The sequence below is a fragment of the Glarea lozoyensis genome (assembly GCF_000409485.1).
Source record: "Glarea lozoyensis ATCC 20868 chromosome Unknown GLAREA7, whole genome shotgun sequence".
Classification (NCBI taxonomy): Eukaryota; Fungi; Ascomycota; class Leotiomycetes; order Helotiales; family Helotiaceae; genus Glarea; species Glarea lozoyensis.
In genome coordinates, this window is record NW_007361002.1 from 1488416 (window position 1) to 1508765 (window position 20350).

At 48.3% G+C, this 20350-nt stretch overlaps 7 protein-coding genes across 7 annotated transcripts; 3 read left to right on the top strand and 4 right to left on the bottom strand.

The window, feature by feature from the left end:
- Positions 1-230: 230 nt before the first annotated feature.
- Positions 231-1988, bottom strand: GLAREA_01684 (Cysteine proteinase; the record flags this gene model as incomplete). The annotated part of the gene is made up of 3 exons (XM_008088900.1): positions 231-1678; positions 1730-1868; positions 1923-1988. 3 exons carry the CDS (start codon positions 1986-1988, stop codon positions 231-233), a joined length of 1653 nt encoding a protein of 550 aa, XP_008087091.1.
- A 669-nt stretch (positions 1989-2657) lies between these two features.
- Positions 2658-4724, bottom strand: GLAREA_01685 (FAD/NAD(P)-binding protein; the record flags this gene model as incomplete). The annotated part of the gene is made up of 3 exons (XM_008088901.1): positions 2658-3620; positions 3672-3965; positions 4023-4724. The coding sequence occupies 3 exons, from the start codon at positions 4722-4724 to the stop codon at positions 2658-2660; spliced, it is 1959 nt and encodes a 652-aa protein (XP_008087092.1).
- A 1699-nt stretch (positions 4725-6423) lies between these two features.
- Positions 6424-8693, top strand: GLAREA_01686 (uncharacterized protein; the record flags this gene model as incomplete). Its single annotated transcript, XM_008088902.1, has 3 exons — positions 6424-6893; positions 6946-8017; positions 8073-8693. 3 exons carry the CDS (start codon positions 6424-6426, stop codon positions 8691-8693), a joined length of 2163 nt encoding a protein of 720 aa, XP_008087093.1.
- A 1208-nt stretch (positions 8694-9901) lies between these two features.
- On the top strand, positions 9902-13471 carry GLAREA_01687 (uncharacterized protein; the record flags this gene model as incomplete). The annotated part of the gene is made up of 1 exon (XM_008088903.1): positions 9902-13471. One exon carries the CDS (start codon positions 9902-9904, stop codon positions 13469-13471), a length of 3570 nt encoding a protein of 1189 aa, XP_008087094.1.
- Positions 13472-13882: 411 nt separating this feature from the next.
- GLAREA_01688 (Thioredoxin-like protein) lies at positions 13883-14904 on the top strand (the record flags this gene model as incomplete). The annotated part of the gene is made up of 4 exons (XM_008088904.1): positions 13883-13954; positions 14264-14363; positions 14422-14694; positions 14747-14904. 4 exons carry the CDS (start codon positions 13883-13885, stop codon positions 14902-14904), a joined length of 603 nt encoding a protein of 200 aa, XP_008087095.1.
- Positions 14905-19115: 4211 nt separating this feature from the next.
- GLAREA_01689 (uncharacterized protein) lies at positions 19116-19499 on the bottom strand (the record flags this gene model as incomplete). The annotated part of the gene is made up of 1 exon (XM_008088905.1): positions 19116-19499. One exon carries the CDS (start codon positions 19497-19499, stop codon positions 19116-19118), a length of 384 nt encoding a protein of 127 aa, XP_008087096.1.
- A 402-nt stretch (positions 19500-19901) lies between these two features.
- On the bottom strand, positions 19902-20069 carry GLAREA_01690 (uncharacterized protein; the record flags this gene model as incomplete). Its single annotated transcript, XM_008088906.1, has 1 exon — positions 19902-20069. The coding sequence occupies one exon, from the start codon at positions 20067-20069 to the stop codon at positions 19902-19904; it is 168 nt and encodes a 55-aa protein (XP_008087097.1).
- Between the last annotated feature and the right edge of the window lie 281 nt (positions 20070-20350).

Consider the following 20350-nt stretch of genomic DNA (forward strand, 5'->3'; position numbering starts at 1 on the left):
AAGCTCTATCGAAGCTCGTTGTCTAGTGAATCTACGTTAAAACCATGACACGAATGCAACGCTGGGCTAATGGTAGAAACTTCCTCCTGCGAGACTATCGTCCCTCCAATACCCCTCAATATGCCCCTCCAAATTAAAACAGGTCAAAAATCAAACACTCTGGGTATCGTCCGCAACCAGCCATCCAAAACGCCAGAGACTCTTTCCGCGGCCACTCCCCTTGCTCACAATTATAATCCTGCCTTCGCCCAGGCAAACGGGCCCTCGAATCCTCTATTCATCAAAACGGCCGCTATGTTCTTACGTTGTTGGGTCATGTCCTTTTCTTCATAGCACGAAGTGTCTAGGCCAAAGGCAACACAAAAAGCGTTTGTGCAGACGAAAACTCCACAATCGTAGCCGTTGGTTTGTCTTGCGCTTTTCGTGCTAGGCACCGACCATTCCGATTCCTTATAGGCTTTACCTAAAGCAGTCTGCAGCCACTCCTTCATCACCCCGACAAATTTCGTCGGGCTTCCTCCCATACTGTCAAAATACTCAATTGTCCTTGCTATAGGGCGCACAACGCCTAAAGTCCAATGAGATCCATTGTTCACAGGAACAAACACAGTGTCCACTTCCAGAAGCGAGATTCCTGGAACCTTCAACCTCTTCATGATTCTCTCCGATCTTGCGGGACCCTCTTTGAGAAGAATAGTGTAAAAGAAACTGTTGTGGGCGATGAATTTAGGGATCATACTTGGAGCTTCGCCAGTGATCCTCATATCATCCGCAGCTGCTTGGTTCCCGGCTTTTACAACCCATTCAAGGTAAGTATTAATCGTTTCATCGTTCAGCCATTGCTGAGCCCTTATTAAACGTTCAAAAGAATCTTGGTATATTTCGATCCCTTTCATTGTTGTCGCAATAACTTCACCTCGGCGAGACAATACTTGTTCGACCTTTCTCTCCCATTCCGGTTCTAGGGGGGCCACCAAGGCTTTCTGAGGCCATCGGCGCATGAGTCGGCGCTGCTTCGCTGCCAGAACCGCAGCTTCTAATTCCCTGGCCTTTCTCTCCTCTGCTCGCTTCATGCGCTTCTGGAGCATCCGTTCAGATGGGCTAAACATGTTCATACCATCTTTGGAATCCACGGCCTTGTTATCCTCGCCGAGGAGTTCTTTCATACGTCTGGACAACTCGTCATCTTCAGACAGCAAAGCAGGGGTTTCAGCAGTGTTTCGGTGTACAGAAGCTGTACTTGGGGGGACGGAGCTACTCGCTGTTTTTCGCCTTCGTCTATCGTTTTGGCCAAAGGAACTTTGCGGAGAAGCCTGCGCTGCCGGCGACCTGGGGTGGTGAGATCCAGAATATCTACGAAATCGGCTTTGCCGCTCGTGTACTTGTTGTTGCTCTTGTTGTCGTTGTCCATATGCTCGTTGGGATTCTTCTTCGCATCCAGCCGACCTCCTCCTTGAAAATCCAAAAGGCTGTGGCTCGAAAAGCTTGTTTATCATTTGCGCAGCCTCAAGCTCATCTCTCGCCTCATCCAAGTCCAGTATTGGTAGTCCCATTTCCCGCGGCGCGCGAACGTTTGAATGTGGTCTGTTGGGATGGTGTCTTTGTACCTTTTGACGCTTGACAGCGGCCGAGCTATTAATTTTCGAATTCGAGGAAGGACCGGCGCCTGGAGAGGGAGCTAAGATTTAGTCAGACCATGTAGTATGTATTTATGATCAGCAAATCTCACAGCCTAAGTTGATAGACCTTTCTCCAGATGGCGTTGGCTGGTACCAAGTGAAGGACTTGCGAAGCCCCTGCCCCAACCCAGACAATACACTTTGCACAAGGCCCATAATGGGCGTAGAGAAAGCGTCACAGGTCGCGGACTAACTCTTTCGTCAGTACAAGAGTACGCGGAGTACAGGGGCGCATGATAATACCTCGAACTCATCAACCGATGAAGGTGATAGTTGATGCTCTGCCTTCCGTTTGTGACTGTTCATCATCGAATTATTCGTGTGCAATCCGACGAATTGTCGAACCATCGAACTTCAGGTTTGGTTTGAGGGCGCATTAGAATGGGTTTGACAGTTGGCGGCTTTGTCGTCTGCGGGAACAAAGTAAGATCGATTGCGTAGCAATGGCTGCAAGGTCACCGGAAGCGATCGACCAACCCATTTTAGCGATGCGGGACCCACTTTCAAGCTTTTACTACATCCACCCAATAAGTGCTGCGATTTACCGAATGGTGACGAAGTACTCACCTTTATTAAGGGACTGTTCCTTTACACAAATAAGCTTGCTATGTTTCCCTCAGCAAAGTTACACAGAGGGTGTAATCCCATTGAAATTAAAAGTAACAAGGGTTCTGATAGTGGCTACACTCGCGGTAGATTAGAACGTACTAGAAACTCGAGCACGCGGAGAAATCGACGATCTTGAGCCTCCACACGAACTGTACCTTTAGAGCTTTTAGGTGGGATGGGCTTGAATGTGGACAAGAAGACTTGATATTCAAATCAAGATCACAAGCACAGAATAAGCAATACCAGCTTTGATCATTGCTCAACTGACAAGATCAATCAACATCAATGTTCAACTTCTATTTCCCAAGAAAGATTACTGTAAATCTAGCTAACAACGCACGTACACCAGCAATGTTTGTCCTGGGCCTCTCATAAATTCGCTTTGTGCCCAGATATATTCTTTGAGCAGAAGCTGTTGAAGTACGCGTTCAAGGCGTCTACAGTTCCGGCGCCTTCCACCAGGCTCGTCACAATCCCAACATAACCATCTGGGCGTACGACAACTACGCCACCAGATTCAGGGTCGAGGCCCATTTTTGCATGAGCTGCAGCCGTTGCATCCGGGACTTTATGATCCCAAATATCATCGGCATACACATGGTCCCGATATCTTGCTAGTACTTCTGGAACATCTCTCGAAATTTCAATCTCAGGTCGCTTGGAAGCAAATATTGTACAGAATGTGAAGAAGTGACTATGAGGATTGTGCTTCTCATGGTGAGAGACCGAACCGATATCAGGACGGAGATAAGTTGTCAGGAAGGAGGATTTTTTGTTCAAATTGGTAGCAAAGTCAGAAAGTGCTTTCTGGCTTCTCGAGGGTTTGCCAGCGAATAGGTATATCCTATACGAGCCATTCAAGGGAATCTCCTGTTCCAAGTGGACAACATTAGCATCCACAACTCGCGTGACATTAGAATTGTGAAGGATTTTGCCAGTCGTAAGTTTGTGACCTTTAGGGTTGATAATACTCGATTGTGCTGGATGTGTAGGAGACCAATTAAGAGTGTTTGGGTTGTAGGCCACACCGTATCCACTGGTAAATTCGCACGACTCCTTGAAAGTTGCAATGAATTGGTTGTCTTCTTCCTCCGAATTTCGATCTTTTTGGGCTGTAGCAGCGGCAACATCTTTTGCAGCAGGAGGCCGCTGTGAGAACAGGGCAGCATATTTTGCATCAAACTTCAGCAAGTTCTCAGCGACTAATTTTCGCTCCGACTCGTAAGATTCAAGGAGCGACCTATCAGCAAAACCAGCTTCGACGTGATGAATCTTCCAGGCCAAATTGAGTGCGTCCAGAAACGCTGTATTCATTCCTTGGCCAGCTTTTGGCTGTATACACACCGTTAGAAAGAATCCATCAGTATAGAATGCAGTACTTACACTGTGCGTATGACAAGCATCGCCGCCCATAAAGACTCTGTGGTCTAAGGTATATTTATCAGCGATCCCTTGACCGATTGGATAGACAGAGTACCACTCGACTCTTTCCCACTCAATCTCGTAAGGCTTCAAAATACGTTTTGCTGAATTCTGAACTTCTTCTTCCGAAGCTGTTTTACGAGGGTTCCAGTCCTTATCTGTGGAAGAAGCAATCTGAATGTAAAGCCGAACCAGATTGTTCTCTCTTGGAATGACCATTATCGAGCCATGCTCAGAATGGATAGTACACTTCATCTATTCAAGAAAGGTCAACCTTTGATCGTCCTGGGAAAAGGGTGTTCCCAAGCTTACCTTGATATCCGGAAAGTCCGTTTTCACGACACCATCCATCACGCCCCATACATGTGCAATAGGATCTTTGTGCTGTATGCCGATTTTCAGTTGCTCCCTCACGAATGAGCGAGCGCCCTCCCCACTAAACAGATACTTGGCTCGTACTTTCTCCTTCTCAATACCATCCACGTGCTCCAGATCAACCTCAACTGGATAATCCGCGTCTGCCTCTGCATCTGTCTTGAAGCCTTTGATAGTCCAGGGCCTTTGAACGTCCACGCCATTTTTGTTCAAGTCCCGGATGAATACGCGCTCTATCATACCCTGATGCAAGAGGGTAGTGAAAGGGTAACGAGCGTCAATGAAACTTGGGCAGCTCGCCCACGTTCCAGTTCTGTGGATTCCATCACCAGACGACATTGGATCCCAAAAAGCAACTTCGTAGACTTTCGCCGGTTCGAATGCCATAATATCTGGCTTCAGCCCCATATTTCGTAGAAGATCCAGAGACCGAGGCTGTATGCCATCCGCACGACCAGTCTTCGTAGGTTCCGGGCGGTTGTCGATGTGTCTGATTTTGTAGCCCCACCTTGCCAGGCATGTTGACAACAAGAGACCAACAGGTCCAGCACCGACTATCACAATATCATATTTGCTGGAGGGTGCAGAAAAGCTGTGTGTATCTCCAACGCGCTCACTTGGTTCCATGTCTTTGTCCATGATGGCTGTGAGAGGGACTGTATGCTACTGAGGGCAAAGTTGCTTCCAGGTAGAGATCGAATATTATAAGGTCGGCGTGAACACAGATGTATGACGGAGACAAACAATGGGTGCCGCGGCAATAGGAGCAGAAAGGAATAATGACCCAAGATATACTTGGACGATGTGAAGCATTCGCTCTGGACGAAACTCGGAGACTTCGACGGTATTTGACCACGGAAACATTATGACAGCCATCCTTGCTTCGTCTGACATACTTAACTGATCATTAGCTTCAAAAAATCCACAACTCACCAGTCCATCAAGCGGGAGTGGTTCTCGGCTTTGACGCGCGCTGCGGGGAAAGTAGACGCGGATGCTAAAAACGGCATTATTGTTAAACCAGCTTGAGCCACCCGCCGCTTCGATCAAGCACTTCGATTTGTAGGAGCTTCCCGAGGTCTTATTCAACCTTTTTCGAAGCCGTTTGGACAAATGCGCATAGCTGGGCTAATAAGTTGGAGGTTACCAGGTCATCGGAGAGGGAGGTGCCCATTGCGCTCAACGAACCTACAGGTAGGTAGACTCGGTAGATAAACCCACCTGGGCAGGAGTTCTGGGTCCAGAAACGAACGAAATGTGGCTGCAGAGTCGGTCGGTTGATGATTCGGCCACCGTAATTTTCCAACGTCACTTCAGAATTTCTTACCATCAGTGTGCCTTCTTCACACCATCTTTTAGATTCCATCATACTCGCAACATTCTCCTTTGGGTACTTGATACCATGCAAATGTTCTGTGTGTGTCTGGCGTAGTTCACTACCTAGTCCATGGAAGCGTGTTCAAGGTTGCTTGTCAATTGCCATCATCTCAGACTCATCTGTAAACGTCGAAGAACCAAGTCGAGATCTTGTACCAAAACCCGTCACAGCTCTATTCTTTGCGCAGCGATCGCAATTGAATGAGCAGCTATGCCAGAAGAATTAGACATATGCCACGCTAACTAGCCACAGTGCTCATGTAGCCAGATAATCCGAGAAAGGAAAGATCACTTTGCTTTATTTGGAATCGAAGCCTCCCACTGGCTTGTGACTATCAAGCACCATGTTGACCATAACTTTCTTGTCGTTGGAGGCCTCGAACCTCTTTTCCCTTGAAGGCAAAAGTTCAGCTCGGCGTATTCGTTCACCCTTCTCGAATTGCTAGCCAACACCCCCCAAAACACGGGCCTAGGGTTGTAGGAGAGTCAACAACATGAGAAGTTACTGTAAATATTCTGTTTGGTGGTGTATCAAGCGACAATTCGGCCAGACGAGCCGTGATGCGCGTCCAGTGGTATAGTAACAGCTGTCAGAACTCGTTTATTCAGGATACGATGGAATCACCAGTCTGCTGTAGAGTGGGCACAGAGCCGCATCATCGCCTCGCGAAAGGTGAAGCCATGGTACTTGTTTTGTAAAGGTCAGATGAACAAAGCAATTTGTTGGATCAAGTTGGCAGAGTTTTGTGGAAAATATGCTTTTGTCTTCCGTGCAGCTTCAGTCTGTCATACACCAAAGCTGATGGTGAATGTAGAAGGTCGGCTAAAACAAAAGTCAATACCTAGGTAACTATGTAAACAAAATTATTTCTTAGCGACAATACTACTAAGAACAACAATACCAACTGCAACGATACATACTCTACAATTGCTTTTCAGCAACAAGCAATATACTCCTCCAATGGAAACGGACGGTAAAAATTTCCCATGGCACTGGGACACGAAGCCCAAACCTCTACATTTAAGGAAGAAATCTAGCACCCAAGTTGAGCGACCCGAACAACAAGCTGGCAGATCCCATGAAGGAGAAACACACGCCTTGAATTTTCAACCACGAACATCATCAAGCTCCAGGAATACCCACTCGGGATCCTCGCATGACAAAATGGATGTCCGCAAAGGAAGACAAGCTGCGGTGACATCAGGCAATAACTCGCTCAGTGCGCGCTCAGAATGTGCAACGACCCATATGTCTAGCTCCTCTACTAGAGACGCGCTATCCATCGATACAACACATTCAACTGTCTCGGATATAAAGGGCGAATATCTTTCTGATTCTTCTTCAGCTATCACGGGTGACTTCGTGGATGTCAACAAAAGGAGAGCAGATCTTTTCGCCGCTAGAATGGGTGGACAAGGACTATTCAATTCGTAGGTTTACCTCCCCTCCTGCCTTCTAGGAATTTCGTACTGACCATCAAAGTCCCGCTCATGCTGTCAAGATCACCCGTCATGATAATCGGTACGAATTTGAGCCGGACACTCCAGATATTCTTCAAGTGGAAGAACATTCTCACACGAGTGTGCTCACAACAAGACGCGAAAGTCCTGTTCAGGCTGTCAAGATCACCCGACGTGGTAACCGTTACGAATTTGAGCCGGAGACTCCAGAGATTCTTGACGTGGAAGAATGGGCCCAAATGAGTGAGCTTGCAACAAAACGCGAAAGCCCACCACTTTTCTTCCCGACTCCTCGAATAGGTCATATTAAGAATGCTCGCTCTGCCGGCAATGCTCGCGACATGGGTGAGCTATTACGTCCGTTGGTATACCAACCGCAAGGTTCACATCCAGCCAGACTTCAAAGAAGCGGTTCTTCTCCTCAAATAGGATGTATGAGATCTACAGGATGGGAGAGCATGGATCAGTCCCCCAATTTACCAAACTTTGTAGACGAGTACGGTTCTCGAGGTGCATCGGCTCGTCAGCTTCGTGGTATGTCTGAGTCGGTAGGTCCACAACGTGGCCGGCAAAACGTAGAATGTAGCTCCCACGATTGTTCAGAGCGTTCTGGTCACAATTGCAGAGAAACCTACTCATCTTCTTCGACTCAATCACATCAGTCCTCAAACGTACTGTCTCGGGGACATAGCCACGACTTAGGGTCAACAAATTCCCATAAGGAGCGTTACATTTATCAATCGCCGAACAACAGCGTAAATTATGCTTACGAGCACGATACCTATGCTAGAGGTCGAACTGCAGATTGTCATGTTAGGTTCCCACTTGAGACACCTAGCCCCCACGCGAACCCACCAAAAAGGTCCCGGTCGCCAGTTAAGAGATTTTTTGCATCGGACACTCCGTCGCCGTGGAGGAAGGAGTTGTGGGGAAAGCAAGGGTTATTTGGAGAGGAAATGAGAGTTCCTGGTGAACGGGAGTCAGAGGCAACCGATTGGCAGAAGAGCACCCGTTCACGGACAAATACAAGCTCTTCTGACCAACAAAAGAAAAGCGGCATGATCAACATGTTAAAAAACAAGATAGGTGGATTTGTAAGTCGACTATGATCGGTCCAATTATCGCGTAAGCAGTGTTAACTTCTGGCAGAAAGAAAAGGTGGATTTGACTCCTAAGAGTAGCAATCGCAGAAGAAATGAAAACCCTGTCGAGACAACTCAGCTCAAGATATCGCTTCTTCCAAAAGATCAAGCAGTGATATATATGGAGCTCGAATTTTATCTACATCAAACCGCAAATGCCTTCTTACTGGCGCAGTTGAAGGGAGCGCGCATATCGCCTGAGGCGTGGAACAAAGTCATCAATAAGTGGAGGGGCACACATCCTACTGTTAAAGAATTCATGTATGATCAAGCAACGCAGCAAGAATTCATTGCCAGCAACCAACGCGCATTCCGATTCCATGGGGAGCATGCAAGCGATGAGGTCAAAGTCAATGCTGTGCTTTCCAGCTGGGCAGCGATCGCTAAGCAGATGACGTTCCACACGTATTGCGATGGTGACTTTATCCTCTGGAAGTTGATCCACGACGTAAAACAAATCCTGGAAGTCCTTGGTGCAGTAGATTCGGTTATGCTCAATATCGAAAACCTCGAAAGCAAATTTCCGAGAATGAAGAATGAAGTGCAGCAAGAAGCATACTTGAGCCAGCCAAGTAACGATTCCGCTTTTAGTATTACTCCTGAATACATGGTACAACCAGACAGGTAGCATTATACCCATCCTTATGATAATGTGAACTTGGTCTCTGACGGGAATAGATGGTGCAGTTAGGTGGTGGCCACGACTAGCTACCTTGAGAACTTTGACAGTCCTGTCTTGCAAGTTGCTGTTTGTCACCACAATTTAGAAGATCGCCATGGGTCTCGAACTGGTATATGGGCGTGGTACTGAGCTCACCATAGCTTAAAGATTGTATATCACCAATTCCTTCTATTGTTGTTTGTTGTTGAAAATGGATAAATCAAATATCTCGTTCTGATGTCGCATTGCCAATTTTCGTAGGGCAAGAGCAGACTTTTGCACAAGAGGATTGATTACAAACGAGGTGTTGAGTTTGCAGCAATCAAATCAAAAATACACGAAACCCCCAAAAAAGACGGCGCTCTTCTACTGGCAACATGGAAACAACTGTACGGCTGGTTTCTTACAAGTAATTAGCTAGATGCTGTATCTATAGAGCAATACAACACAAAACAATCGATAGAGAAGAAGTCTTGTAGTGTCAGATACACAACAAACATGCTGCTTTATGTCATTTGGTATAGAGCGGCAGAAACAGAAACGTCTTCTGATAGTTGTCGTTACACATGTTTCTGCGTCTGGTACCTGTCCCTTTAGTTTGTTAATATCTAATAATCACTATTAAGTGAGAAGGTCAGTAATTTAGGACCAGCTACCTAGGTACACGGAGCTTCCATGTGGCTTGTGATGCGTGGCTTGAGCTATGACATAATTGTGTCACATGAATATTTTGTCCTTTCAGGTTCCTGGGTGCAGGTGAGCGTGATGGGAGGGTGGCCCTGGAACGAGATGGTTATCGTCAAGTTCGTCGTTGCCTGAAGGAAAATCGGGTGCGTCGAGCCTCGCACTTGCCGGAACAGAAGGCAACATATCTGTTTGTAACGCTTGTGGCAGCAGTGGCCTTTCGATACTCGCGTCTTTCATGCCTCCCTCCCTCTCCATCCTCGCCGGAATCTCATCTCTATTTCCTCTTAGCAATCTGCAAGGTTTCTTTTACTGTCCTTACTCTTTTACTATTACTGTGTGATTTTTGGCACCGAGACTGGTCCCTAATCTGGCTATATACCAGCGCTCTTAGAGTGTTTTACTTTGCTGGCAGACCGGCGACTCTATCCCTATACCGTACGCGAACATCTGTCAATCAACATCTGTGATGCTAAACAGTCTAGATCGAAATGGCATACATGCATCATACCTACGGACCTAGTTGCCACTTGGCTCGGAGTGTCTCTTTCGGGGAAATTGAAGACGGGGACGACATACCGCAACTAAAGCCACAATATTTCTTCAGGTCGGACCCCATCGATGATCTTTCTGTAGTCCCCACCACGGCTGGCTCAGACTCCAAAGGTTCGAAACATCCATTACGTCCATTTTCCGCGAGCGACAACTTTGCGCTAGAGGAAGCCTGGTTGGACTTCTCTTCGCCAAAGTCCAAAAAGAAGGACAAGAAGCAAGATAAAAAGCGCCCATCACGGCCTGGAGACAAAACCAACACAGACGACCTGACCGGCAACCTCCCAGAGAGCGCTAAAAGTGTGGAAAAGGACAAGAATATCAAACAGGCTGCCACGCTATCCGCCGGTCTCCCTGTTGACATTCTAGACAGCAAACAGAATGACAAGAATTCGAAACTCACGCCAGAAGGGGAAAGCTCGAAAACGACAGCTGAAACCTCTGCGGGTAAGGAAGATAGGCATAGCCGGAGACACGCGCGGGCTGAAGCTGCACTTGGGAAGATTAAGAGACGAGTATCTACATCCCCGAGGAAACAGATTCGCGAGAGCAGAGACAGAAGATACGGAAAAGAAGCTGAGGGGTCAACCGGCAGGAAAGCAGACGTCAAAGGAACTATCCATAATTCGGATATCGATGAGGGCAACGCCAACAATACAGGTTGTGACGATACTCGTCAAATTGATTTGGATGCCGCAAATTCGACCTGCTGCGGCATTCTTGAAGCAGATGGTCGATTAGAGCATCATGATTGTGTCAACCCTAGGAGCGACGCCAGTGGTACTGCCCAACATCCAATCTCGGCTCAACATTCCATGAGCGATTGTCAGCGGGATGGGACTGTAGAAAATCTGGCTGCACAACAGGGTACGGATGTTAGCGAGCAAAAAACAAAAGAATATCGCCTGTTCGAGAAGCACGAGGAGTCAAAGGCACACAAGGAATATGAAAAGCACCTCCACCAGGAACATGGAGGCCGCCATGCCACCCTTTCTACCGAAGACCAAAATTCGAAGATTGATGAGTCAGTTAATGAGCCAAGGTCCTTGTCTCCGGCGTTGCTATTCAGAGCAAAAGGAAAGAGAGCAGAAATCTTACCAGATTCGAAGAAAGACAAGCTCACAAAACCTGCTCCATCGGAGTCTCCAGCCTCTTCACCCAAAGCCAAAGAAAGGTCGGAGGTAGAATCCCTGTTGAAGAAGCACAAATCCAAACAAGGCCTCAGACCAGATTCGCCTGTCCCCATCACGACAGGGCGCGGGAAGAAAGACGCCGTAACACCATCTTCTTCGCCAGGCGCCATTTCGTATCCCAGTCAAAGTGAAGAAGCTGGTACGACTGGTCAACCATTTTTAAAGTTCGAGTCAAATAATGATCAGACACCTCAAATTGCTAGGGACCCTACCTCTGCTGGTGCCGAAGTTCTCGATGACCAAAAGAACGTTCACAGAACCGAGGATGATGAATTCACACAATCGGAACCTGTTGAAATAGCAGGTTGCAAAGCCAAGAAGGCCCTCAAAGGCGAGACGGACGTTCCAGTAGGCGTGTCACGACTTCACCTGGTCAAAATACCAGCCCTCCAGATGCACCCTATCTATTGGTCTCCTGTTCACGACATCGCCGTTGTCACTCGCGGGACCTGGTTTTATAAGCAGACCATGTACCCTGTCGAACCTGCTGTTGCTAATCAGCTTGAGAGTGGGTACCGGGAACTGAGACCTTGGTCGAAAACCTGGAACGACGAACTTAACAGTGCAATGGATGTCGGGGCCGTGGGCGAAGAAAAGATCGTATACCAACTCTGGCCCAAAGATGAAGTGCTCAAAAAGGCGCCTTCTAAAAAGGCTGAAAAACATGTGTCGACTAACCCATACTGCGCTGCCAAATGCTTTCACGGAGAGACCGCGGCCGAAGGTACCATTGACTCGGAGGCAAATACCGATAAGTCTAATATCATCACTAAGAAATATTCTTCAGCCCAAGTTATCTACAAAGATGCTCGGAATGCTTATATACTCAAGCCTACTCTTCAGCCTTCTGCTTATTACGGGCGAAAACCGTTGCAGAAAATAAACAAGGGTATACAGGTGGGCATTCATGTGGTGCGTGGATTTGAATGGGCTTCTTGGCATAAGCTACATTCGACAAAGAAGCCCGCCAATGTCAAAAAGGCCGTCGAAAAAGCAGCTGTTTCAGGCGACGCTAATTTTACGAAGGGCAGTGCCTGCCCGGCTTGCCAACTAGACAATGATCGTCCAAAAGTTACCGACCTTTGTCTAGTTGTCCATGGGATTGGTCAAAAACTCTCGGAACGAGTCGAGAGTTTTCATTTCACACATGCCATCAATACAGTACGTCGGTCGGTCAACATGGAGCTCGTGGATGAGGGCGTGAAAAGGGTGCTTCGCCCAGATTTAGGTAGTATTATGGTTCTCCCTGTGAATTGGCGTTCGAATTTGTCGTTTGAGGCTGGGGGATCCATGACCAGCCAGGACCAAGAGAACAACACATCTGCGGAGTTTACAATGAAGGACATCACGCCGGATTCAATCGCAGGAGTTCGGAGCCTAATATCAGACGTGATGCTTGATATTCCAATGTACATGTCCCACCATAAACCAAAAATGATTCAAGCAGTCGTCAGCGAGGCGAATAGGGTGTATCGACTTTGGTGCAAGAACAATCCTGGGTTTCATGAAGAGGGCAGGGTCCACTTGATAGCTCATTCTCTTGGTAGCGCGATGGCTGTTGATATCCTGAGCAAGCAGCCTACCGCTACGCCGAAGCTTGATTTGAATTCCAGGAAGATTAACGCGAAGCACTTCGACTTCAAGTGCACCAACCTCTTCTTGGCGGGTAGTCCTGTAGGTTTCTTCTTATTGCTCGAAAAAGCACAATTGCGCCCTCGCAGGGCTAGAGCAAAAGTCGATGCAGAAGTTACTGATGATAATGATAAATCGATTACCGGAGAAGCAGGGACCTACGGTTGTCTGGCAGCGGACAACATTTATAACATTATGCATTACAACGATCCGATTGCCTATCGTCTCAATCCCACAGTTGACGCACCGTATTCTACAAGCTTGAAAAATGCTCAAGTACCTAGTGCCACTGTTGGTTTCTTCAAGAGTCTCAGTAAAGCTATGAGGTATATTACCCCCGGTGTATCTGCTTCTGATGACTTGGCTGTCGGCGAAGTCTCAAAGCCTGCGCCGATACTTCGACTACCTTCACAGCTAGAGTTGGAGATACACGACTTTACGCGTGAAGAGTTGGCCGAAAAGAAGTTCGCTTTGTTGAATGACAACGGTCAGGTCGACTGGTTTCTCAGTTCTGGTGGCGGTCCTTTAGAAATTCAGTACATCAGTATGCTTAGTGCCCATAGCAGCTACTGGGTCAGTCCTGATTTCATCCGATTGATTGTTACAGAGTGTGGACGGGAGCCTGGAAAGCGTCATACACTTCCGAATATGAGGGCAAGGAAGGTTGGGCATAAATCCTCTTAAAACGCTATCAGTAATGGGACAGAGACCTGTTGTGTGGAATTGAGGAGATGCAATGGAGAGGACTTTATTAGATACGCCTCGCTTTAGTTGTTGGGGGGCAAAGTCGGACATGGTAGCACACGATAGACTGATACCCATCCTGTACATGTAGTTTGTACATGCTTTACCTAGAAAATTAACGAAGAAACATGATTAATGGCAATCTAAACAAGCTCTGGTTCTTCCTGTGACATCATGCTGCAACCACCTAGGTAGTTTCTTAAACTACCCGGGCATGGGGAATGGTTTAGCTGGGCCGAGGCACTTCCCCCGCAGACTTTGTCTGGAGGAAAAGCGAAATCTAAATTGCAACTTCACGCAAAGCAGACAACTGGATTGCTCGTACACTCTGTTGGGGACAATCATTTCAAAATGGGTCCGAAACTATTACTGTATGTCGATACCGTCAGTCCGATGGCATATGAAGCATACTATATTCTCAGGGTATGAGCATTTTTTGAGCCTTATAGCTGCGGTTGTCTTGATGTTATGCCTGATGACACATTCGGGGCTACGACCGGTACACTATACACTATGTCAGGGGATGTATGCCATGATGCTATTCTTGTTGAGGGTTTTTACACATCATCTGGCGATAGGCATGCATACCTACTATGCAATGTTAGTGTAGCTTCGAGTGTCAGAGTCTAGCTCCATCATTAATGTCTCCGTCGAATTTGTGTAGCTGAGACGATTTGAGCGCTTCAAATTTGCCAATACGGGAAATACTTGCTAATACATGATTATTCGTAGAATGACCCGGTATTCAAGAGTGTGGAAATCACATATATCCCCGTCTTCCTTGGTGGACTTATGAAAGCTTGTGGTAACACGCCGCCGCTCAATATCAAAAGTCTGGAATCACTCGTTATGTACACTTAGCTCAGGGTAGCAATGCTAACAACGCGCAGATAAGGACAAATGGATCGATAAAGAACGGATTCGCTGGGCCAAAGCTTTTCAAGTCCCTATGAGTGAGCAGAAGCCTCCTGGGTTCCCGCCATTGACTTTGCTCATCATGCGTGCACTTTGCGCCGTCGCTGTCCTAGGCGGTCAAGACGCATTGATCAAGTGCCTGGATGAATTGTATCCTGCATATTGGGTTCATGGGAAAGCGACGCACGAGAAAGAGGGTTTGATGGCGTGTTTGAGCAAGGCACTTGGTGAGGAAATGGCTAGGAAAGGTACGCATGTACAGTTTATGCTTGGTCTCTATGTTTGCTGACGCGGTTATAGCCATGGAAATGGCTCCTAAAGAGGGGAAAGAGCTCCTAGGCAAGAACACCGATCAAGCTTTTGCAGAAGGCGCTTTTGGGTTGCCGTGGTTTGTGGCAGAGAACTCTAAAGGAGAGAGAGATGTGGTGTGGGGGTGGACCATCTGGCGGTCGTGGTAGAGCATCTCGGGATTGAGAAGCCTAGAATGCGCGGTTGGAATTCTTTGCTGTAGAGTCGCAATGAACAGTATTTTCTATGCTCCTAAGTTACTAGGATGTCTAGGCCTCGACTTATGCTTGAGTCGAACAGGATGTCAAATCATCTCTTGGAACGGTGTAACCTTGATATGCCTGTCCATAGTACATGTCTAGGTACCCACGCAAACAACAATGCCACGACGTTTAACATACCCCAACCACGCAACGACTTGGTGAAAACACGAAAATGTAACTCTGTGATAACTCAAAGTCGTAATCGCAGCAGAGCTCCCAAGTAGGCAGTGGACGGTGACGGTGTGGAAAGATGTTTCGAAACATGGCTGTGCAGTGTACCTCGAATCCTTCCCCGTTTCAAAACCTGCGCCGTGCCTGGGATTGGATCGCTTCGCTTGACGTACGAAGGTACCGTACTCGAGTACACGGCAGCGTGGCAGACACACGTCGTCGGTTGATCTGCAGCCAAAAGCAGAGAACCGCATTGTTTGTCGGTGACTCGGTGTTTGCTCGCTGCTCAGCCTCTCCACAGATGCAATCCTTCGAGTTCGCGAATCTAGCTCCCTTGCCGCCGACGTCTTCTCGAATCTTCGTGCAGCACACTCAGATAACGCGCTTGTGATTCGATTGCCTACCTGGGTACATGTAGGATTTCCCTACTGACGTGACCAGTTGGACGTTTCAAGTTTCGACCGTCTTGCCTCCCACAAAAGGTGGTGACTCTGATACAAAGTGCCAGAGTGCATGGGAAGCCATGGGAAAGCCACTAATGTACCTAGGTAGGCCAGAGGCTCACTTACATGTACGAGCAAGTTGGCCTTGCGATCTTAGAGCACGCAGCGATCTAACCTACCAACTGTCGAGGACTCGAGGATTATGTTGATGACATTTCGGACAGGTACGACGAGGGTGATACCTTATCCATTTCAACATCGCACCCCCCCACCCCCCTTTCGGGAATGTCACAATCTTCATGCTTCAATTCTTTTGTCCCTTGACATGGTCACCATTTTCGTTCTAGTTCGTGCTGGTTGCGACCGGGAGCGCCTAGAATTTCCGCTTGTAGAAGTCGAAGCTAGCAGCTTGCAATTTATCAACATACCAGTACATTCGTTACCGAGTCGACGCACGTTTTTGGCTCTAACGTGTTCTCTGCAGACTGGATTCCCGTCTGCTTGGTGACCCTGCTCCTTCATCCTGATTTTCACCCAACAGAAACCAAGAAGCCCTCCCATTAACATGATTCAACCACTTACAGTAATGACCTCTAACGCGGCCTCCTCTCGCGGGCTTCTCGCTTCTCGCTCTTCGGACACTCTGACCTTCTGTGAACGGGGAAAGGCCACGAGGGGTGTAGTCACTAAGCAGAATAACTAATGTAGAGGCTATCAGGGTTTGTGATCCTTCGAGGAGATCTTCCACGTGCCTTTAAGAAAATCAGGATCTTTATTTCAACGACAGACGGAACACAGAATCCATACAAGTACTACTCACGTAATGTACTTCTCTCGCCGCGCAGCTCAAGGGAATCAATGCGACCATCAAGGGACGGGTGTGTGGGTGCCGCAACCGCCTGCCAGCATTTACAAGACACAGAATTTCGTGGTTGAGAAATGGAACTCGCCGTGGGACTGTTCGGTCGCGAATGCCCCCTCTCCTCAAGACTTGCCGGCATAAAGCGCAACCTCGGATTATTCTAGACTCAGTTGCCCTCATAGGCTAATTATCGCCGTTTGGAAGAAGGGCTTTTCCATGATTGTACGGGAAAATAAAAGGGATGTACGGGATGTAGAGCATAAACACGAACCAAAAGAGGTTCGGCACTCGGAGAAACTAGTAGACTCCGAACAGCTCTTGTCAAAAGGTCAATCGACCTGATGTATACCAGAGCCAGACTAGACATCTGATTTTTCAACAGTTTCATCCTAAGATGCGAGTTGAGCCATTGGCAACTTAGGCAATGATGAATCTAGAAGGTCTAGCGGTCGCGGCAGTCTCTGCGCTCCATGGCTGGCGCAAATACCGCTGGGTCAACCGCTGAGAACTGTGCCTCAATAAAGCTTCTCTCAATGTTCTGATGCATGCAAGTGACACTTGTGACTGACTCCAGAGCCCAAGAGGTCGCTAAGGATGCAGACCCCGCAAGATGGACAGAGGATGATTCGTAAGAGACCTCACAGGTGTGACGCGTTACCACGGAAATGTCATTGACGATTGCCTCCGTCGCCTGGATAGACGATAGTCGTGAGCTCACGGTAAAAAACTCCAGTGAACAATATTGATATGTTGCATTGGCAGCTGCTGATATTGACGGCGACTTGAAGCTCGATCCTTGACGCAGATAGGCATGCTAAACTTGTGCTCGAAGTTCTGGACACTGGTTTCCTGGCCGCCGCGAAGATTCTTCTCCTCTAAAGAGTAGCGAATATGCTACGAGTCCGAGAAGCAAAATATGCGCTGTTAAAGCGTCCCATCATGTTGTATTGGATCAATCAGGGCTCATCTACAGCTCGGTTGGCAATTCTCTGTCGAACGGCACAATCATGCATGAAAAGCGTGCTAGCAACTATCACGAACGATACCATCTTTTCATTCCTGGGGGAATGGATGCTTCTGCCAGGGGAGTGCAGCATGTTTCGTGTCTATCACAGAACAGGTCGCAGCACTCGAGAGAAATGCACAGCCAACAGAAGCAAGCTCTAGATAGAGGCAACGTGTTGAGGTGACATCTTGAAACCAAGGCCTAGACAGGGAGCGACTGTCCGCAAATTAATTCTGCATGTCTGGTGACCAAGGCGGTTTTGCAGAATTTCCTGCTCAAACTGCGAATGTAGTCTGGCACTCACACAGACATATTCATTAGCTCGTTGTACCCTGAGGTACGGTAGTGAAGCCCGACTGACATGGAACGACAAGTCTTCGCTAACCTGCCGGTACTGGAAAAACTAGGTGTTGCGGTCACTACCATTTGATTCCATGCCTCTCCGAAGGTCTGGGTAGATGTTGCGCCTACCGTGCCACCGGATCGGAGCGAGAGTCGGGCGATTCGGCTCTTGAGGATGTAGTTTGGGGGCACCATCATGCTGCTCTGTCAGGTACAAATATGTTGTATTACGGCGCGTTAACAAGACTATCGGTGATACGGGGGGTCCTCAATACGACGGAATATCAAGGTCGTAGACCGTCTGTCGTCCAAAGCTATGGCGCACGGGAAACAGCATCTTGGTAAGAGTGTCATTGAATCTGTTACTCTGCTTCCTCAGTTAGTTCTTCCTATCTATGACTCAGGGCAGGATCACAAGACCTATGTGCACCATTGACCGCGCCTCTTCAGAACATCAAAGCATCGTCTTGAAATATATCAGAGTAGGCCGTCAAGAACCCCTTAGTGCTTTGTACAAGACTCTAGTGACCAACTGAAAACACCGACTTATGCTTCTGCCAAATTTAGATGGAGAGCTTGTCTTGATAAGCCACCTAAAATAAAGCAGGATGAGAAGGAGGCTGATGACTTTGAAGTCGGCGACTACCACAGTGAGGTCCCCACGGGAAATGAGTGCTCGCCGATGTTGTTGACGCGCAGATGGAACAAACGCGACCTCCGGACGAGACGACGCATCGCACAGGAAAGCGACGGTAATAATGTGTGTCGAATTGGGGCCTGGCAATCATATGGCTGATTATCCAGTAAAAGCAGATAGTTGCGCAGGAGTCTCGGTGGAGAAGTATTGTTGTCACCCGCATTCGTCTTGTTTTCCCCCACGCCAGATGCATTGAAGCTCTGCGCATCTGATTATGCTCCTCGGTCAGGAAGGGTACTCGTACTGTAGTCTCGTCCATACCGAGCTAGGTGTTCCTCGATGATTACAGCATCTCCAACATGCCGGTCTTCATCTTGTCACCCGCGATCGATCAAATCATTGCGCCGCTGATGAATCTCCGAGAGCACGGCAAAGCCAACACGGCAAAGCCAACACGGCAAAGGACTGGAATGGCGTACAACAGGTGGTAAGTGTACTCGAGCGCTGTACGGAGTACTCGTACCCCGTAGCTCCATAGGCAGTGATAGGTACCAAGGTACGTAGGTATATCCAGAGCTACGGTAACATGGCCGTGACGCTCGTTGTGAGATGGTGGAGATGCGAGTGGGAGGGGCAGGTGAGTGGTGTGGAGCGAGATTAAGGTGTGAGGCTTCCAGGGCATTGAAGAACAATAACGTCTCCAATGACCCAAGGTCCAGGTCCACCACTCCGACGATCACATCTTCTCATCCACATCCACATCCACATCCACAACATCATCCTGTGTCTCCACTCATCGTATGTAGACCAGCAACAATCCGCCACGCCCGGGCAGCCAATCTCATTCCTATCAATCGTCCAAGTACTCGTACTGTGCTCGACTACCTGTTGCTTGCAGACATCATACCCCGTACGAGTAGGCCTGTGAGCAGCAGCAGCAGCAGCAGCTTTTCCTTCCTGCCCTGGGACAGCCAGCCCCGATTCATTCATCTTTCGTGTCACCATCATCTCATCTCCTCCTCCTCCTCGACCTTCCGCCATGTGGTCGCCTTTTCTTCGGGCTCGAATTTCGCACACGCCAGGGACCTGGTTGCCATGTGCGTTCAACCTAGTCTAGCTCCAGCGCCTCTCCCCAGACGGGCGATTCACGAAACGAATGTGGCAGGAGAGGAAGCGGGTGAACACTGGAATCTGGTCAGGTCACTTTATTTCACATATGGCTCCCACGAGGACTTCATTAGCATGCAGTCAGATACTACCCAACCTCGGTGCTTCTTCGTCGTTCAGTTCCTGGATTTCTCTCCCTCCCGCCCCCAAGACAGCCTTATATGCGTTCAAGATCACCATGAAGAGACGGAACTCGATCATGTTATACGACTGGTGCAACAGCTCGTCATCGCCGCCTGCACGACCAACGCTTACTCCGTGATTTCGAGTCCCGACCTACAGCTGCTCGCGTTGCTCTCTGAGGCAACCGACATCCACGGCATCAAGACGTTGTGGTTGCTGGTCCCTGAGTGCGGTCCTGGATCTGTTTGCTGTCCGACGGGAGAAACGGGCAAGAACGCCAATCTCGATGTGCGGGGTGACGAGCTTCCTTTTCGATTCCATGGCGTCTCTGTGGCTTGCCTACCATCGACAATTTGTGAGGCTGGCTGTTTGATACGAAGGTATCATTGGAGAAAGCCCTTGATAAATGTCCCGAAGGAGCCATTTGAGTTGATTTCTTCTGCACCAAACCACGTAACCTGTGCCCTGGATCTGTTCCTCCCGCTGCAGTCACCCATCTGTGCCGTTTGTGCAAATGTGCTGTCGATTTTAGCCTCGTCCCCCGCTGCTGCTTGAGTATCTCCATGAATCCAGTCAACCACGGTGGACGATGAAACCGCGCG